Source organism: Ceratotherium simum, chromosome 34 (assembly GCF_057802395.1).
Source record: "Ceratotherium simum simum isolate JZ-2026a chromosome 34, ASM5780239v1, whole genome shotgun sequence".
Classification (NCBI taxonomy): domain Eukaryota; kingdom Metazoa; phylum Chordata; class Mammalia; order Perissodactyla; family Rhinocerotidae; genus Ceratotherium; species Ceratotherium simum.
In genome coordinates this window covers 11,589,204-11,606,662 of record NC_141933.1, presented here as the reverse complement: position 1 = coordinate 11,606,662, position 17,459 = coordinate 11,589,204, and the positions used below count along the sequence as shown (strand labels likewise).

Genomic DNA, 17,459 nt, shown 5'->3' with positions numbered 1-17,459 from the left:
CAGACAGGAGCGCACGTGGAGCATGCTGGTGTGTGCACATGTGTGTGTTGGTGTGGGAGGGGGTGCCACTGCACCCCCTGTCCATATGTGTGTTCGTATGGACACGATCACCTGTGTGGCGGTGGATACGTACTTGGGGGTGTGCCCTTGTGTACGCACATTTGTGTGGGACATGCTGGTGTGTGAACGCAGGTGGGCATGGGTGACCCTAATAGAGACCTGCCCCCACCCCAGGCTGCAGGGTCTCTACTCTGTCTGTGTGGGGAGGGCTCTTCCCCAGCCTGCCTGCCCTGGTCCCTGTGGGAAAGGACTGGGGGCATCAGGTGGGAGCCAATTCGGCCCTGTGAGTCAGGGCTGGGGCCCCCAGAGCAAAGCAGAGATCCCTGGGGACCAGTGTGGGCTCCCTAAGAACAGACTGCAGCCGCCGGGCTCAGTCCTGTTGGACCCGGCTTGGGAGCATCTTGGGGCTGTAAGTTCAGCCTTCTGTCGACCTGAGGACAGGGTGGCAGCATGTGGGGACTAGAGGAGGACACAGCCATAGCCCAGGAGTGGCTAAAGATTCCAGGTCCCCTGGAGGAGACAGGTCTCTGTTGGCAGGATGAGGGGCTCTTCTGCATTTTTGGCAAGAAGTTGAGAGGGAACAAAGACGGTGGCTCAGATTTAAGGACCTGATGGCCATGACTCAAGAGCCACATCCTTGTCATTCAGCCCCAAGCTAACTGGGGATTTGATGCAGAGAGGCAAAGGGTAGCGTGCAAAATCAAGCATCTGACCTGAAGGCATTTTGAGTGAGAAGACTCTGGTTGCAAGTTGAGGCCTGAAGCAGGGACAGCTGGCAGTTATCATATTAATCATAGGTCATATTCATAAAGATAGAAAGTCCAGACCAAAGGAGGTGAGAGCCCATTGTGCCCTGTCTCAGTGTGAACTAGTTTGGAGCATGTCGATTAGCTCAGTCGATATTGGGAGACGAGCCACAGTGCTGGGGGCCCTCTGTGACTGGGGTGATTGAGGAGGGGCTGCCTGGGCAGGGAGGGAGATGGAGTCCCTGAGAGAGCTGGAGATAGAGCAATTAACGTTGACTGAGGAATCATCTCTGGGTGGATGAGGAGCTTCCCCACCGTCTCACTGAAGGCTCACGACCACCTCTCAACGCAGGGATCCCTGCTCCGCTTGATAAAGAAGGGGAAGCCAAGGCCCAGGGAGGTCAGCTCACTTGCCAAGGGTCACACAGCCATGACGGGGGACCCACATTAGTAGCCAGGCCCCTTTGACCCCTCGGATTCAGATACCTGGGGTGGACACTCAGGGCAGCGGGGGGACAGGCTTGGGCCCTGTGCCCTGTCGGCCCCAGGTTCAGACCAGCTAGGCCTGGCCAGCATCCTTAGGCCTGGCCTGCCCTGCCCAAGCCACGTGGCTGACGGGATTTCCGCCATGTTTGGGGCATGAATTGACAAGTGCCCCATTGACGGGTAGGGGGGAGGGTGTGGGCAGGGCACAAGCCTCCCACTGTGCCGGGTCCCCACCCTCCCCCGTTCCTCAGGACAATGGCCGAGACTCAGCCAGTGGCCACAGCTGGTGGGGGGGGGGCATGAGCACGAGGCTGGAGGGGGGGCGTCCAGGGTGGAGGACCACCTGGGCCCCCCACCCTCATCCTGCACCTGGCTTATGTCCCCTCTTTCTCTTCTGCCCAGCCAGGGGGCCTTAAAGGGAGGAGGAGAGAGGAGGGGAGGGGGCTTCCTTCCCACAGCCCCGATCCCAGCCGGGATGGGAAGGGGCAGTGTCTGGCTCCTGTTAGAAGCAGGTAATAAAGGGCCTAATTAATGAGGAGCAGCCGGGGCGCATAGCTCAGCAGGGCAGGGGCGGTGCCTGGGGGGCCCTGTCTAGCCTGGACCCTGACCCACAGCTCGGCCGGGCGGAGGTCCCCAGACCCCAGCAGGCCTGGCTCCACTGCCCCGCTTCCCACTCTGCTCATTCATTCCATGGACATTTATGGCAAGCCTACTGTATGCTTAGATGCTTATCTCCCAGGGAGGCAGAACAGGGCGGTGCTCTTAGCCCGGCTCTCACACCTGTAAGCACTGGGCAAGGCAGTTATCCTTTCTGAGCCTCAATTTCCTCTTCTGTAAAATAGAGACCCTACCCCATCGGGTTGTTATGAGAATTAAATATGAGCCATACGAGGTGTGTGGCATGGGGCTGGGGACAGAGTGACCACTTGATGCATGTGAGCTATGGGCATTGGGCAGGCAGTGGACAGACCCTCCACCCGCCTGTGAAGTCTGTGCTAGGCAGGAGAGTAAAGAGCCTGATGAGAAAGTAGAAAGGAGGCTGCCACTCAGGAGAAGGGAGAGTCAGAGATGGCCTCTGGGAGGAACTTACATTTAAGCTGAAACCTGAAGAGTGAGTAGGAATGGGCTTTCTCTGGCAGAGAGAATGGCATGTGCAAAGGCCCTGAGGTGCGAGAGGGATATTTGTCCCAGGATGGAATGAGGCAGAGGCTGGACCATGAAGAGTTCCTGGGAGGGAAACTGGGGCAGGCTGTGGGGCAGGCAGGGGGCTGCTGCCCATGCCAGGCCTTGGACTGCAGAGGGCTCTGGTTATCTGGAGCAGTGGGAAGGGGTTGAAGGGTTTGAGGAGAGGAAGGTCAGGGATGCTGGTGTGTGAGCTGGTGGTGCCACTTTCTGGTCCCCCAAGAATGTGCCTGGGGGCCCTGCCTTCCTCCTGGCTTCACGGGGGCTCTGCCCCCAGCTTCAGGAATCCCTGGGCTCCGGCAGGCCCCCACCCCCACCGCCACCCCGTCCTCCCGGAACGTTTGGTTAGAAATGTCCAGTGTGGTTCGTGGGGCAGGCTGGGGGCATCTGCCTGGTGGCTGGACCCTTTGGGCCGGTCGGTGTGGGGCGAAGACCAGGCAGGCCTCGAGGGCTCCCAGAGAAGGAGAAGAGGTGGGGTCAGTGTTCTCAGGAGGCCCACCAACCCCGCAAACCTCCTTTTCCCCCACCCATCGGCCCACCCCCATCCTGCCCCAGTGGCTGCCTCCTCCCTCCTCTGGTCCGCCCGGCCCCTGGCACGGGAGGGTCTCTCCTCCCCCAACCACATCTGGTTCTCGTTAGGGTCTCCCAGGATGCCTCTGCCTGAGGCCCCCCTATCCTGGGGGAGGTGGGCAGGAGGATTAGGGGTGATTAGGAGCGCTCCTGGCTGGGGGGGTAGGGCGGAGGGGGCCTGGCCTGTTATAAATAGCAACACCGTGACCCCATCACCCCATCATTCACTGTGGATTCCAAGTTCACTCTCAAAAACCTGCAGCTTCAGCGGCCGGGGTGGGGGGTGGGTGACGCTCCAGTTTGCCCTCCCTCCCCATCCCCTGTGCTTGATCCTCCCTTGAGAACCCCCCAGCCCGTCAGGTGGGGCAGCCCAGGATGGCCGGGAAGACTCAGTGACCGACCACCAACCACACCTTCCCTCTTGGAGTCAGGCCCCTGTGCCTGGGTTTGAATCCTCCTTGCTGTGTTGCCTTGGGCAAGAGACTTGACCTCTCTGAACAACGGGGCTGATGCTAATAACACCAAGTCTGCAGGGGTGATTGGGAGGTAAACCTGTAGGCACTCGGTGGCCATGAGCCGCTGTCACCATCATCATCATGGCATCATAGTCACTGTTACAGGTTGGGAGGTTTAAGTGTCACACTGTACTTGCAGAGCCTGCAAGATGCCTTGCAGATAAACTCCTATGATTATCAATGCACTGGGCTCCAGAGTCCCTGGCACACAGTAGGCGCTCAATAAATGGGACCTGTGGTTAACAGGGAAGGATGGGGTGGGGTCAGAGTGTAGACAGGAGCCCCAGCACCCCGGCATGCAGGCTGGTCATTCCTGGCTCGAGAAGCTCCTCTTGTGCTGGCCACACAGGTCCCTGAATGGCCATCGGCAGTGCTTGGTGGGTGTCCCTTGTTCCCGGCTGGGTGAGCTGGGGGTGGGGGCCAGCAGGAGGGCCTGTCCCAGGCAGCGCGTGACTCCTAGGAGGGCTTAGCCACTCATTAATCACCTAAGCGGGGCTCAGCATTCTTGAAATGCCGGCCGGAGCCAGGGAGGGGCCTGGGCTGGGGGCTCCTGGGGACCCCAGGGCTCTGGGGACTGGGAGGTGAGGACAGCCACTCCATTTGCTGAACACCCGCTCAGTGCTGGGCACCTCACCTATCTTAATTTGTTTCATACTCAAAACAACCCTGTAAAGTGTTAGCTGTTCATGTCCCCATTTTACTAATGAGGAGACTGAGGCTCAGAGAGCGTATGTGACCTGCCCGAGGTCACACAGCAAGGAGAAGGTGAGCCAGGATTTGTTCCTGGACCTGTCTGAGCTCTGTTCCCAGGGATCACCAGGGGAGGGGGCATGAGGTGCAGACCCCAGACTTGAGGCTCCAGGGGCCTGTGGGAGGGGTACCTCCTGCCTCAGTGGGGCCGGCCAGCCCAGGTCAGCAGCGTGGGTGGGGCCATGCTCCATTATCAGGGTTGACGCATCTCCCACGTCAGCCCCCTTATCACCCCGCCCTCCGCCTCCCCCCGCAAGGTGACCCCGGGAGGGGAAAGGCCAGCGCCTCCCCCTCTCCTCCCCTGCTTATGCCCCAGAGCGCTGGGCCGCCTTTTCTGCGAGTCCCTCCCCTTCGTGGGGCCGTGGCCAGCAGGGAGGCCCCAGGAGAGGGCGGGCAGAGGAGCGGAGCTCAGGCCACCATCATTCCCGTCATGAGGCCAGGGCAAGCCCTCACCTCTCTGGGCCTCTCTTTCCTCCTCTGGAAAACCCAGGCTAAGTGCCCCAGCCCCTGTTACAGGGGTGCTGGGCATATGCAGTTATGGGGGGCTGGGCTGGGCACGCCTGGTTCTGATGCCCACCCCTTTCCATCTGCAGCAGGGACCTGGGGTGCAGGAGGGCCCCCCAGCTGGGCCATCTGGAAGTGACTATTGGAGGACAGGGCAGGACAGAGTCATCGAGTCTGGTTCTGTGTCCTCGAGGGTGGCAGGCATCCCCTGGGCACTTGACTCAATAAAGCACCTCATTTGCTCCTCCCAGCACCCCATAAGACAGGGGGACGATTATCCCATTTAACAGACGAGAGGAAGGGACTTGCTCATGTCACGAAGCTTGAAAGGGGCACGGAGGGGCAGGAAGCAGCTTGCCTGTCCCAGATCTGCGCTCTGGGCCCCTCCCCTCCTTGGAGACTCCAGGTGACCTTGTGGGCTGGGGGAGGTGTCATCGGTGCCTCCTGGAGGGGTGTCGGGGTGGACGAGGAGGGCCTCCCCCCGCACATGGATGCACAGATGGGGAGGAGCCTAGGGGCATAGGGTTTGGAGGGCCCAGCCTGGGAGAGATGGAGGGCTGGGCCCAGAGGCCTAGGAGTCTTGAGGAGCTGGACCCTGCCCCTAGCTCACCTCTGCACCTCCCCTGCAGGCCACGACATCAACGGCGCCCTGGAACCCTCCAACATCGACACCAGCATCCTGGAGGAGTACATCAGCAAGGAGGATGCCTCCGACCTGTGAGTGGCCCTGCCACAGCCTCGGCCCCACCCCCAGCGCCTCTGGCCTCCACCGGTCACCTGGGAGGCGTGACATGGCGCCCCCTCTGAAAGCTGCTTCTCATCCCTTCCCAGCGCTGAGCCCTCTGTCGTTTCTGCACTGCCCTGTGGGTGGGGGCCTGGGGAGGGGCTGGGGGCCCGGCTGGCGCTGAGCTTCCTCCCTTCTCTGCAGCTGCTTCCCTGACATCTCTGCTCCAGCCGGTGCGGCCTCCTACCCCCACGGGCAGCCAGCGATCCCTGGCTCCAGCGGGGTCCACCACCTGAGCCCCCCTGGGGGTGGACCCTCCCCGGGGCGCCATGGCTCCCTCCCACCCCCGAGCTACAGCGCCCCCCTCAACTGCAACAACAACAACGGCATGGGTGCCGCTCCCAAGCCCTTCCTGGGGGGCTCTGGGCCCCCCATCAAGGCAGAGCCCAAGGCTCCTTATGCCCCAGGGTGAGTGAGGGCAGGGAGTGGGGGATAAGGATGCTGAGGCCTGAGGGGCCAGTGCGGGGCCAGTGACCGAGGGCCTGGCAGTGGTGATTGGGCTGCCCTGTGGGTCGCTAAGAGGTGGGGCAGGACGAGGGCCAGGCTGAGGAGGGACTCGTGGCTTTGTTCTGAGGCAGGGGGCAGCCACGGAGAGTTCTGAGCAGGGATGTGATGAGGGCTGACGTAAGTGCTAGAAAAATCTCTGAGAGCTGTATGGAGAGTGGATGGGTGGGGGTGAGGCTGGAGGCACGACTGTTTACACTCACGGGAACACCTACACACACGTGCACACACTCAGGGCACACAGACCCCCCTCACCACCCCTGCCCATCCAGCCACTCTGTACCGTGGCCACAGGGAGTCAGCCGATGGTGCAGATGTGGTCCCTGAAGTTCCCCCTCCCCCAGCCAGCCTCCCAGGTCCTTCCATCTCTCTCTGAGGAGTCCACAGCAGCGGCCTGCCCATGAACACATGCTCGTGGGGAGAGGCAGGGAACATGGGTCTGCTGGGCTCTGCACAGGGGCTTAGAGAAAGTTCTGGGTTTCCCAGCCTGGGGCAGGGGGCAGGGGACCCTGTCTCTGGGTGGAAGACTAATGAGCGCTGGGAGCACGACACTGTCCAGGCGGCCTGGCTACCTCTGCGGCCCCACCGTTTCCCAGCCTTCTGGCTGGGTGACCCAAAGCCTCAGTCAAGGCCTCCGCCCCAAAGGCTTCCGCCTCCAGGTGATGGTGGAAATAGGGAAAAAGTGCAGAGGAAGTGCCGGGGGTACAGTAGCTGTTTCCTGGCTTACAAGGGGTGGGCGGGGGAGGCGAGCTGGGGTGCTGGGGGGGAGCCTTTGCTGCAGAGGCGGATGTCCGCTGGAGGCCCAGAGGCTGTCCCTAAGCCACAGACCCTGAAGGGCAGGGACAGAGGGGCGAGAACGAGCATGTAATAAGCGCCTGCTGGGTGCCCACTGCTGACCGCGTACCTCTGCGTGTGCAAGCTCACCCACCCGCCACGGTAACCAGCTCCTGGGGGACCCCAAAACCAGCCTGCCTGCGAGGAAAGCTCGGCCACCCCTCACAGCAGGATTTAGAGAGACAGGGCCTGATCAGAGCCACATGGAGATGCTGTGGCTGGGGCTGCTCCAGGGAGGGACCTGCAGCCTCTCACTGCCTGTGCCCCTGCCAGGCCGTGCTCTGGATGGTAAACGAGATGTGCCCACCCCCCTGCAGTGGATCCTGTGGTCTAGTCGGGGAGGGAGGTATTAATCAATAGATCACCAAATTGAGGACTGATGAGCACCGTGAGGAGTTATGAGGAAAGACCCCAGGGTCCTATGGATTCTGGGGCATTTGATAGCAGGGACTGGAGGGTGTGGAAGACCTTGACACACTTGAGAAAGCCAAGGCCACTGTGAGGGAAGTGCAGGGAGCAGGTGGTGGACGCCGAGCTGGGGACATGCGGTCAGCCCGCCAGGCCTTGAGGGCTGCGGCAAGGATTGAGGCCCCAGCACTTTCTTCTGTCATCCTCACACGGCCTGCGGGGTTGGGTGGGTGGCTTGTCCCACTGGGACTCTGGAGTCAGCCCAGAGCCATGTCCATGACGGCTCGGCTGCCTCGGGCAGCTGCCTGGGCACCGTGGTGGGCAGTCTCTCCAGATGTGGGGACCAGGATGGCCAAAGAGCTGGACCCCGGCATGGCTGCAGCCTCCCCCTCACTGGGCGAACGCAGGGTTCACTCAGGACGTGATGACCTCTGAGAGTTGAGTTTGTTTTTTTGCCCGAACCACTGATAAAACAAAACCCAGAAAAAAATAAACCCAGGCCCGGCGGAGCTGGCTCCTTGCCCAGCCCACACCTGCCCGTGGTAGGGCAGCCCCCCAGCGCCCCGCTAAAGCTCCCCAGGTCCAGCCCCTAGGGCCCTGCGATTCCAGGAAGTGGAGCTTCAGTGGGTGCAGGAAGGGAGGAGCCGACCTGGCCCCTAGGTCCAAGGAGGGTGTGCTTGAATCTGCCATTCTCAGGGACACTGGTTACTGGCCCCCAAGGGCCCAGTAGGTCTGAGGGGATGCTGGGCAGGAGCCCACGGACTCCCACCCACAACTCAGCCTCGTGCCCTGCCAGGCCCCCCACGGCGGCTCGTACAGAGAACTGCCCCTAAGGGTAGGTGTGAGGAGACCGTGATGCCTCTGGCCTCTGGGGTCGCTGGGACCCTGCCCCGCAGAGGAGCTGTCTGGCTTGAAGGCAGGGGCTGAGCTGCCCGTCCAGCAGTCCCTTCCTCTCACTCCTGCAGCACGCTGCCGGACTCCCCCCCAGACTCGGGCTCCGAGGCCTACTCCCCCCAGCAGGTGAATGGTGAGTCCAGTGGGCACCGCCCTCCCCCTCTGGGGTTTGGGCAAGTGGTTGGGGCGGCCTTATCGGGAAGGGAGGGAGTGAGGGAGGGAGGGGGCCAGCGGCCGCCCAACAGGCCCAGATTATCGCTGGTCAAATACTCCCGGGCGCTGGCTATTGTTTCCCCACGGGTGGGTGGGGAGCCCAGGCCTGCCTCTGAGCAAGTGTCCCTGCCGGTGATGCCACCCGCCTGCCCGCCTGCGCCATCATGGACGCGCCCTTCGGCGGTAAGTGGACGGCTAGGGAAGGCCGGGGGTGCAGCCTGAGCATAGGCCTCGCGGCGGCCGTGCCCACCTCACCTTGGGGGGTGCTCAGGGGTGCAGCGGCCCCCAGGTGGCCAGGAGTAGAAGGCTCGCAGGCAGCTGTCTCCCCACAGCACAGAGAGGGGTCAAGAGTTCTGTTTATCTTACCAAAAACATCTCTGGAATGCCTCCTGGGCAACAAAGGGAGCGGGGCCTCCCCCCTCAGGCTGGGGGGCTGGCCCCTGGGAGCCCAGTAGAGGGGCTGCCAGAGGGAGGAGGGCCCCCGCAGGACTGTACTGGGGGTCTCAGGAGACTCCTTCCTGAGGCCCAGAGGAGGATCAGGCCGCAGAGGAGCTGGAGGAGAACTTTGGGATGTGGGACCCCCTCTAGGGAGCTGGGCCAGGCCTGGAAGGAAGGAACTGGCTAGGATGGGGCAAAAGGCTGCCCATCCCCTGGACAGGGTCTTGCCTCCCTGCCCAGGCCTCTAGTGGCCGGCCTCTGGGCTGCCCAAGCCTCCTCCCCCGTGAGGTCGGTGGGAGGGCAGCCCCCAGGCTCGGCCCAGGACGGGGTGGGAACCAGGAGGCTCTGTCCTGGGGAGAGCTGGTGCCTCCGGGCCCGGAGTGAGGTAGGTCTCTGACGCCCACTCCCGTCTCTCCCGCAGACCCCCATCTCCTGCGCACCATAACCCCTGAGACCCTATGCCACGTGGGAGTGCCCTCCCGCCTGGAGCACCCGCCCCCACCTCCAGCCCACCTGCCAGGACCCCCGCCGCCCCCACCGCCCCCACCTCACTACCCCATCCTGCAGCGGGACCTGTACATGAAGGCCGAGCCCCCGATGCCCCCCTACGCTGCCATGGGGCAGGGGCTAGTGCCCGCCGATCTCCATCACACCCAGCAGTCCCAGATGCTACACCAGCTGCTCCAGCAACATGGAGCTGAGTAAGACATGGGCAGCCACCCCTGAGGGTGGGAAGATGGGGCAAGAGGCGGGATCAGGGCAGCAGCAAGCAGGGCAGAGATGGAGGTAGGGACAGGGATGAATCCAGGAAGGACAGAAGGCCCTGACCCCCGGAGATGGGGGTCGGCATATGTATCTGTGCCCAGCAACGTGTCGGGGACTTACAGCCATGGCTAAGTGCTCACGACTGCCTTATTTGGTGGGCACGGCCACCCCATTGCCCAGATAGGTAAACTGAGGCTCCGAGAGGGGGAAACGCTGGCCCAGGTCGTGGAACCAGGAAGAGGCACAGCCAGGACTTGAACCCAGGGCTGTCCCCTTACTCAGACCCCGGCGACTCCAGCCATCTCGTGGAGTCCTCGGGTTCCTGAGGAGGTTCTATGTGTAGACCCAAGCTCCCGGCTCTGACACCAATGTGCGGAATTGTCTTTTTATCTGTTTTACACATTGAGAGTTCACGAAAGATTGAGTTCCAGGAAAGATTCCACTGCCAAAACTTTTTGTAAACCAGAAGGGGAAGGGGTGCTGTGCAGCCCCCCAAATATTCAGCCCCCTCCCCAAAACTCTCCTTCTCAGCATATAAAGGGTGACACTGAGAGTGACACCACAGGGAAGGGACCGACTCTTTCATTCCACCAACGATTCTGAGCACTCTGTGCACCAGGCCCGTTGCTGGGCGTGATGGGGACACAGACAAGTCAGGTGTGGCTCCTGCCCTCCTGGGGATTTCACAGTCAGGGGGTTAGGGCGGGGTGACAAAAACAGAGAATGACAACCAGAGTGATTGATGGGGGAGCCCTGAGGAGGCAAAGCCCGCAGGCTTCCCGCAGAAGGTATCCACTGGCTGGGCATATCCTGCCATAACAGGGGGGAGAAGGGAGGGTGGTTACTGCCCAGTGTGGGGTGCTCAGGGAGAGCCAGCCCCCCATGGCTCACACCTCTGTCCCTCCAGGCTCCCCACACATCCCTCCAAGAAGAGGAAGCACTCCGAATCACCCCCTAACACCCTCAATGCCCAGATGCTGAATGGAATGATCAAACAGGAGCCCGGGACCGTGACGGCCCTGCCCCCACACCCTGCTCGAGCCCCATCCCCACCCTGGCCTTCCCAGGGCCCCCTCTCACCCGGCCCCGGCTCCTTGCCTCTCAGCATTGCCCGGGTCCAGACGCCGCCTTGGCACCCACCAGGTGCCCCCTCACCAGGTACATGGCTGGCCTGCTCGACCCTGCTGGGGGCCCACTCTTCAAGGTGGGGAGTGGGGCCTGGGCCCACATGGGCGTTCCCTCCCTCCAGGTCTCCTGCAGGACAATGACAGTCTCAGTGGCTCCTACCTGGACCCCAACTACCAGTCCATCAAGTGGCAACCACATCAGCAGAACAAGTGGGCCACACTATATGACGCGAACTACAAGGAGCTGTGAGTGGCCTGCCACTCCCCACCTCTCCTGGCCACCCCACCCGGCGCCCACCAGCCCTGGCGTCACGGACCTAGAGCAGGGCCTGGGAACACACTGGGTACAAGATGGTCCCGTTGTACAGAAGAGCAGACAAGCTCAGGGCAGAGCCAGGCTTGGCACTCAGGGTTCCTGACTCCCGGGCCAGCCCGAGGCCTCCTTAAGAAGGTAGTGTCGGCCAAGGAGGGGCTGGTGGGGGCCGAGTCAGAGAGAAGTGGGTGGATGGGTGTTTTCTGGCTCCTCCTTCCCCTCCACCTCCTCCACTTCTCCTTCGGCATTCCAGGAAGGTAGCAGGAAGCTGAGCGTCCGCAGGGCCCTTCCAGCCCCCTCCCTGTGGAGGAGGGGCGAGGGGGTGGGGGAGGACTGGGTCAGAGGCTGCCAGGGCATTCCTAGCTCTCCCTCAGCACCCACATGGGTTTAGCTTCCCCGCTCTGGCCAGGAGCACTCTGGGACCACTCCCCCACTCCCACAGAAGGCCATTGCCGGGTGAGAGTGTGGCTCCCCTCAACTCACCTTGGACATTGCCAGGCCTGGGCAGGGTGGCTGGGCTGGGGCCCTCTCATGGCTGAGACCAGCCTCCTGGAGTTGGGCACCCCAGGCTCTGTGGGATTCTTAGCCAGAAGCCCTCAGGGCTGGGGGGTCTAGCTGCTGTGGCAGCTGAAGGGTCCCTTGAGGCCCTGCCAGGGCTTGGGGGGAGGTCTTTGGGGATCCAGCCCCTGTGGCCTGGTGAGAACCCCCACTCTTACTCCTACACTTCTTGGGCCAGCCCTGCCACCCCAGGCCCCAAGGCCAGGAAGCTGGCAGCTGAGGCCCCCAGTGTGGCCCAGGTTCTTCCTGGGTGTTCCCCTGGGGCAGGCAGGTGGGTGGAACCCCGAGAGCGAGAAGTGGTGAGCCCCAGGCCTTCCTGGAGACATTAGCCAGGCCGAAAAGCCTCTCTTCACAAGTTTGGAAACATTCTCCCTGCCCAGCGGAGACACTCCTCGTGCCTGGAGACCTGGGTGAGGGTGGGCCAACAGTTGCCCCCTTTCCTGCCACCTGGAGGTCCCCCAAAGGGTCCAGACTTGGAACACTTTCCCAGCAACAGATGGGTAAACTGAGGCCGAGTCCAGGCTGCCTAGAGTGCCCCTCTCCCGACCCAGGCAGACGGAGGAGTCAGAATGAATACGTCTAGGGGCTTGAGCAAGCTGGTGGGCAGGGGCTGGGCCAGTGCAGAGCCGGCGCCTGGTTCCACCGTTTCCATAGCAACCAGCTGTCAGGCGCAGTGAGGCTCCGCAGACGCATCCCCTCTCACCCCATCTCCCGTGAGGGAGGGGGCTTCAGGCTGTGTTCTGGGATGGAGTCAAGTGTGGTGAGGGGCCGTCAAGCCCCCCCCTCAGGAGTTCCCTCCCATCTGGTGGGCCTCAAGGGTTCTGCCCTGCCTCCCCCATCACCAGGGCGGGGTGGTCTCAGGCATGTAGAGGAAAGAATATTGACTGAGGAGTTGGCCACCCTGAGCTCAAATCCTTCTGGGGACTCAGTTTCCATTTCTGAGAAGTGGAGGCAGCCCCATGAGTGGTTTGAGGATCTGGGGGTCCCGGATAGGAAATTGCTTTGGAATGCGGGCATAAAGGAGGGACCGACATTCCGGGCCCCGCTTGGGGGGCTTCGAGTGAACGCCCTCCCCTGCCCCTAGGCCCATGCTCACCTACCGCGTGGACGCCGACAAGGGCTTCAACTTTTCGGTGGGCGATGACGCCTTCGTGTGCCAGAAGAAGAACCACTTCCAGGTGACCGTGTACATTGGCATGCTGGGCGAGCCCAAGTACGTCAAGACCCCCGAAGGCCTCAAGCCCCTTGACTGCTTCTACCTGAAGCTGCACGGAGTGAAGGCAGGTTTGGGGGCTCGGCAGGGAGGGCTGGGCAGGAGGGCCAGGAAGGCTTGGGGGAGCTCCACATCCCAGAATGAACTCCCTGTGAACTTGCCCCCACTCTGGGCTCCCCTCTCAGGGAATGGGGCTCCAGGGCCCTGGTTACCCAAGCCATAAATCCAGGGGCCTGCTTGCCCTCACCTCATCGTGCACCGGGCCCTGCTATTCCCCGCGGAACATCCCTCCACCTGGTCTACCCCTCTCCTCCCCTCTGCCTCTGACTGGACCAGGCCAACCCCCCTCCTCGTCTGAATGCCTACAGCAGCTTCCACTCGAGCTCCCGACTCATGCTCCACCTGAGACACGGTGGGCACAACACTCGCCATTCTTCCAAGGCCCCCGGTGCCCTCCCGGCAAAGCCCGCAAAGGCCTTCGGGATCCAGCCCTTGACACCAGCCCTGCCATTTGCTGGGCCCCAGATATGGCCCCTGCCTTCCCTCTGGCGGCTCCCTTTCTCCAGGATGCCCTCTGAACACCCATGCCCTCCCTCCTCTCCTGGCTGACTGCTCCTTAACCTTCACCTTAGAGGCCACTCCCCTGTGCCCCCCCCCCCAGCACAACCACAGTGGCCGTTGATTTTGAGACCATGAGCTCCCCTGGGGGCATGGCCGGATGTGTCTTCTTAATTGTGTGAGGGGCCTGACGCCTCGGCATGGCGGCTCAGCCAGTGCTGGTGGAGGGGTTGAGGGGGTGTGGGTGTTGGAGAAGGTCTGGGGAGTGAGTGGGTTTGGGTGTGAGGGAGTGTTTATGGAGGCCGGTTTGGGGTGTGTGCTCAGAGATGGGGGAGTGTGGGTGTGGATGTGGGGGCTGTGAGGGTGACTGTGGAGTGTGTGTATGTGTGTGTGGGTGCACGCGAGGGGGGGCGATGTGGGTGTGCAGCTACATATGAGAAGGCACCTGAGTTTGTGAGGAAAGAGGCTGAGGGGAGGGTGGTGCCCCCCTTTCCTCATGAGCTCCAGCTGGGCCAGGCCTGGGCTGAGGCTAAAGGGGGGCAGAACCAGGTGGGGAGCTGGGGTCCTGAGGTGCCACTGGGCTCTGCTGCTCCCCAGCTGGAGGCCCTGAACCAGTCCATCAACATCGAGCAGTCTCAGTCAGACCGGAGCAAGCGCCCCTTCAACCCCGTCACGTGAGTGTCTGACCCCATCGCTAGTGGTTGAGAGGGCTGACCCTGGAGCTGGCTTGGGAGCTGAGGGGAGCCACGCAGATACCCACAGTGCTTACCTGCCACACACTCCTAACCTGGTGCCCCCCTGTGGCCTGGCTCTCCGAAGCCCCCCTCCCTGCCCCCTGAGTACCCTGTCCCTCCTCTGCAGGGTCAATCTGCCCCCCGAGCAGGTCACGAAGGTGACTGTGGGGCGGTTGCACTTCAGCGAGACCACTGCCAACAACATGCGCAAGAAGGGCAAGCCCAACCCTGACCAGAGGTGAGCAGGCTGGACCCTGCCCCTAGGCCCTGCATTTCTGAGGAGGAGAAGCAGGAAGACACCACCCTGTGTAGCACAGAGTCCCGTGGACTGACCCATTTTGCAGATGAGGGACCTGAGACTCAGAGCCCTTAATTGACTTGAGGATGGGAGAGCAGAAGCCTGGCTGCTGGATTAAGGACCAGCTCTGTGGCTTCCTAGCTGTGGGCCCTGGGGAATTTCTGCCCCCTAGTGGAGACTCAGGTTCCTCCTCTATAGGATGAGCTGTTAATGCCCATTTCCTGGGGGTGCTGGGAGACTGGGAGAGATGACTGAGTGGGCCGTTTTGTGCCGTGTACATCCGGTAAGGGTGGCCGGGGGGCAGGGGCAGGTGGTGCAGGACCCTGGGTGCCTCTAAGACCCCCGTGTGCCCCAGGTACTTCATGCTGGTGGTGGCCCTCCAGGCGCATGCGCAGAACCAGAACTACACGCTGGCCGCCCAGATCTCGGAGCGCATCATCGTGCGGGTGAGGGCCACCTCCTCCCAGGGGGTTGAGAGGCCTCCCCAGAGTTGGGAGGAACAGCACCCAGGAGAAATACTGGGGTACTGGGGAGTCAGGAGCTGGAGTGCTGATCCTGCTAAGCGCTGGCTGTGTGGCCTTGGGCAAGACTCCCACCCTCTCTGGGCTGCAGTGTCTCCGTCACAGAAAAGCATGGAGGTGGACAAGACCTGGTAGCCTTCTGAGATCCCACAAGTGACTGACAGTTGCCACAATGGGAGGGACAGTTTAAGTTGGGCATGTTGGGGTGAGGATCCCTGGCTGGAGCTGGAGGGGTAGCTGCGGGGTTTCCCCCTTTCCCAGGGCGCCGCAGGCCCCCATCCCTCAGGACTGATCCAAGCCCAACTCGCGCTAGGCATCCAACCCTGGCCAGTTTGAGAGTGACAGCGACGTGCTGTGGCAGCGGGCGCAAGTGCCCGACACCGTCTTCCACCATGGCCGTGTGGGCATCAACACGGACCGGCCCGACGAGGCGCTGGTGGTGCACGGCAACGTCAAGGTCATGGGCTCGCTCATGCACCCCTCAGACCTGCGGGCCAAGGAGCACGTGCAGGAGGTGGGGGCGGGGCTGTGGGCGAGGGGCGGGGATGTGGGCGGGGCGAGCCGAGGTACGAGCGGGAGGGGCTGGGGGCAGGGTTGGGCTGCGAGGGGCGGGGTTGCTTGCGTGGGCGGGGCTCGTGGATGGGGCGGGGCTGCAGGGGAAGGTGGAGGGGAAGGCAGGCCCTGGATCTCTGCATCACGGGACCCAGGTCGCAGGGTCTCCCCTCCACACTACAGCCTCGGGGCTGCCGCCCTCCAGGGCTCCGGGGCCCGCTCTTGACGGGCCCAGGAGGGGAGGGGTTCAGTCTCGGCCTTGGCTCCCGCGCAGGTGGACACCACCGAGCAGCTGAAGAGGATCTCGCGCATGCGACTGGTGCACTACAGATACAAGCCGGAGTTTGCCGCCAGCGCCGGCATCGAGGCGACCGCGGCGCCAGAGACGGGTAGGGACCGGCCTGTGCAGATGGCTCTGGGGTCCAGGAACCCAGTAACCTCGGCCCTCAGGAACCCCGCCCCTGTCCTCTGGCAGTTCTGTCTCCCTGTCCTCTGGAAACCCTACTCCCAGGAGGCCCTCCCCTTGACTCCTGGAACTGCGTCCCCGGGAATCCCGCCCTCTAGAAGTCCCGCCCCTCAGCCCCTGGGAAATCGCGTCTTCCCAGGTCCCGGGCACCTTGCCCCTTGACCCTGGAAGTCCGGGAATCGTGGTCCTGGCATCCTCACCCTTTGGCGCCCTAGATGAATCCTGCCTTCGTCCTCCTGGATCCCTTACGCCCAGGAATCCACCTCTCCCCTCAGCCCGGGGAACCCATACCTTGACCCCTGGAACCGCGACCCTGTGAACACTTCCATGGGACGTGGAAGCCCCCTGCTTCAAGGCTCCTTGGAACCCAAATCTCTAGCCCCCAGAACTGCGCCCTCTCCAATCCCTGCTCCCTCCTTACATTAGGGTGTTGTGGGTGGTCACCCCCCCCACACACACACACTTGGCTTGTCCTTCCCCAGGTGTCATTGCCCAGGAGGTGAAGGAGATCCTGCCTGAGGCTGTGAAGGACACTGGAGACGTGGTCTTTGCCAATGGGAAAACCATAGAGAACTTCCTGGTGGTGAACAAGGTCTGCAGGGTGGAGGAACTGGAAGGGGCCCAAGGGGCAGGGGGTGCCAGCTAGAGGGCATTCACCTCCTCCATAGAGACCGTGGGGGTGGGGCACTGAAGTGCAGAAGCAGGAGCAGCCCAGTCCTCTCTCATGCTGCCTCCCTAGGGAAGGGGGAGAGCATTCAGGGGCGAGCTGGGGACTGAAACTCTATGGCTGTGTGATCAAGGGCAACAGCAGCCTCGCTGAGGGTCATTTTCCTTCTCTGCAAAGGGAGGGGAATAACAGTAACCACCAAGACCGTTTCATGCGGTTACTGCACAGCTCACATGTGTGGTTTATTGTGAGGATGATGTTTGTAACTTACCTGGCAGGAGGCTGGGCACCAAGGAGCATCTAGTATGCTTTGGCCTCTGCTGAAGAGTAAAGTGCTGAAGTCTGAGACTCCATGTTCATCAGAGGGGGGAGATGGGGGGCGCTGTTCAGGCAGGCCGGATGGCCCGAGCAAAGGTGCAGAGGTGGGGATGCCGTTTGGAGGCAGGCACAGGGAGCCGTGGTAGCTGAGGCCGGACTGCAGGAAAGGCTGGCCTGAGTAGGGAAGCTTCGAGGGGCTCCTCTCCTGCTCCCCGACGGGCCTGTAGCCTGGGGCTCCCAGAGGCTGACTGTGCCCTCGACACTGGCCCACGGGCCGCGGCAGGAGCGCATCTTCATGGAGAACGTGGGTGCTGTGAAGGAGCTGTGCAAGCTGACCGACAACCTGGAGACGCGCATTGACGAGCTGGAGCGCTGGAGCCACAAGCTAGCCAAACTGCGGCGACTCGACAGCCTCAAGTCCACTGGCAGCTCGGGCGCCTTCAGGTGGGGGCGCGGGGCTGGGGAGGGCAAGACCCCCTTC

General features: G+C 62.5%; 1 protein-coding gene across 7 annotated transcripts in view; it reads left to right on the top strand.

Moving 5' to 3' along the window:
• The window catches only part of MYRF (myelin regulatory factor), a 31,037-nt gene that overhangs the window by 6,749 nt on the left and 6,829 nt on the right, over positions 1-17,459 (top strand). For all 7 annotated transcript variants that reach the window (XM_014792886.2, XM_014792885.2, XM_087422806.1 and 4 more), the window contains exons 2-15: positions 5,443-5,530; positions 5,742-6,005; positions 8,309-8,370; positions 9,310-9,589; positions 10,561-10,811; positions 10,903-11,026; positions 12,736-12,931; positions 14,020-14,096; positions 14,284-14,394; positions 14,810-14,900; positions 15,289-15,489; positions 15,802-15,916; positions 16,476-16,585; positions 17,262-17,422. In XM_014792886.2, the coding sequence (XP_014648372.2) occupies positions 5,443-5,530; positions 5,742-6,005; positions 8,309-8,370; positions 9,310-9,589; positions 10,561-10,811; positions 10,903-11,026; positions 12,736-12,931; positions 14,020-14,096; positions 14,284-14,394; positions 14,810-14,900; positions 15,289-15,489; positions 15,802-15,916; positions 16,476-16,585; positions 17,262-17,422 (2,131 nt within the window). The remainder of the gene's footprint in view (positions 1-5,442; positions 5,531-5,741; positions 6,006-8,308; positions 8,371-9,309; positions 9,590-10,560; positions 10,812-10,902; positions 11,027-12,735; positions 12,932-14,019; positions 14,097-14,283; positions 14,395-14,809; positions 14,901-15,288; positions 15,490-15,801; positions 15,917-16,475; positions 16,586-17,261; positions 17,423-17,459) is intronic.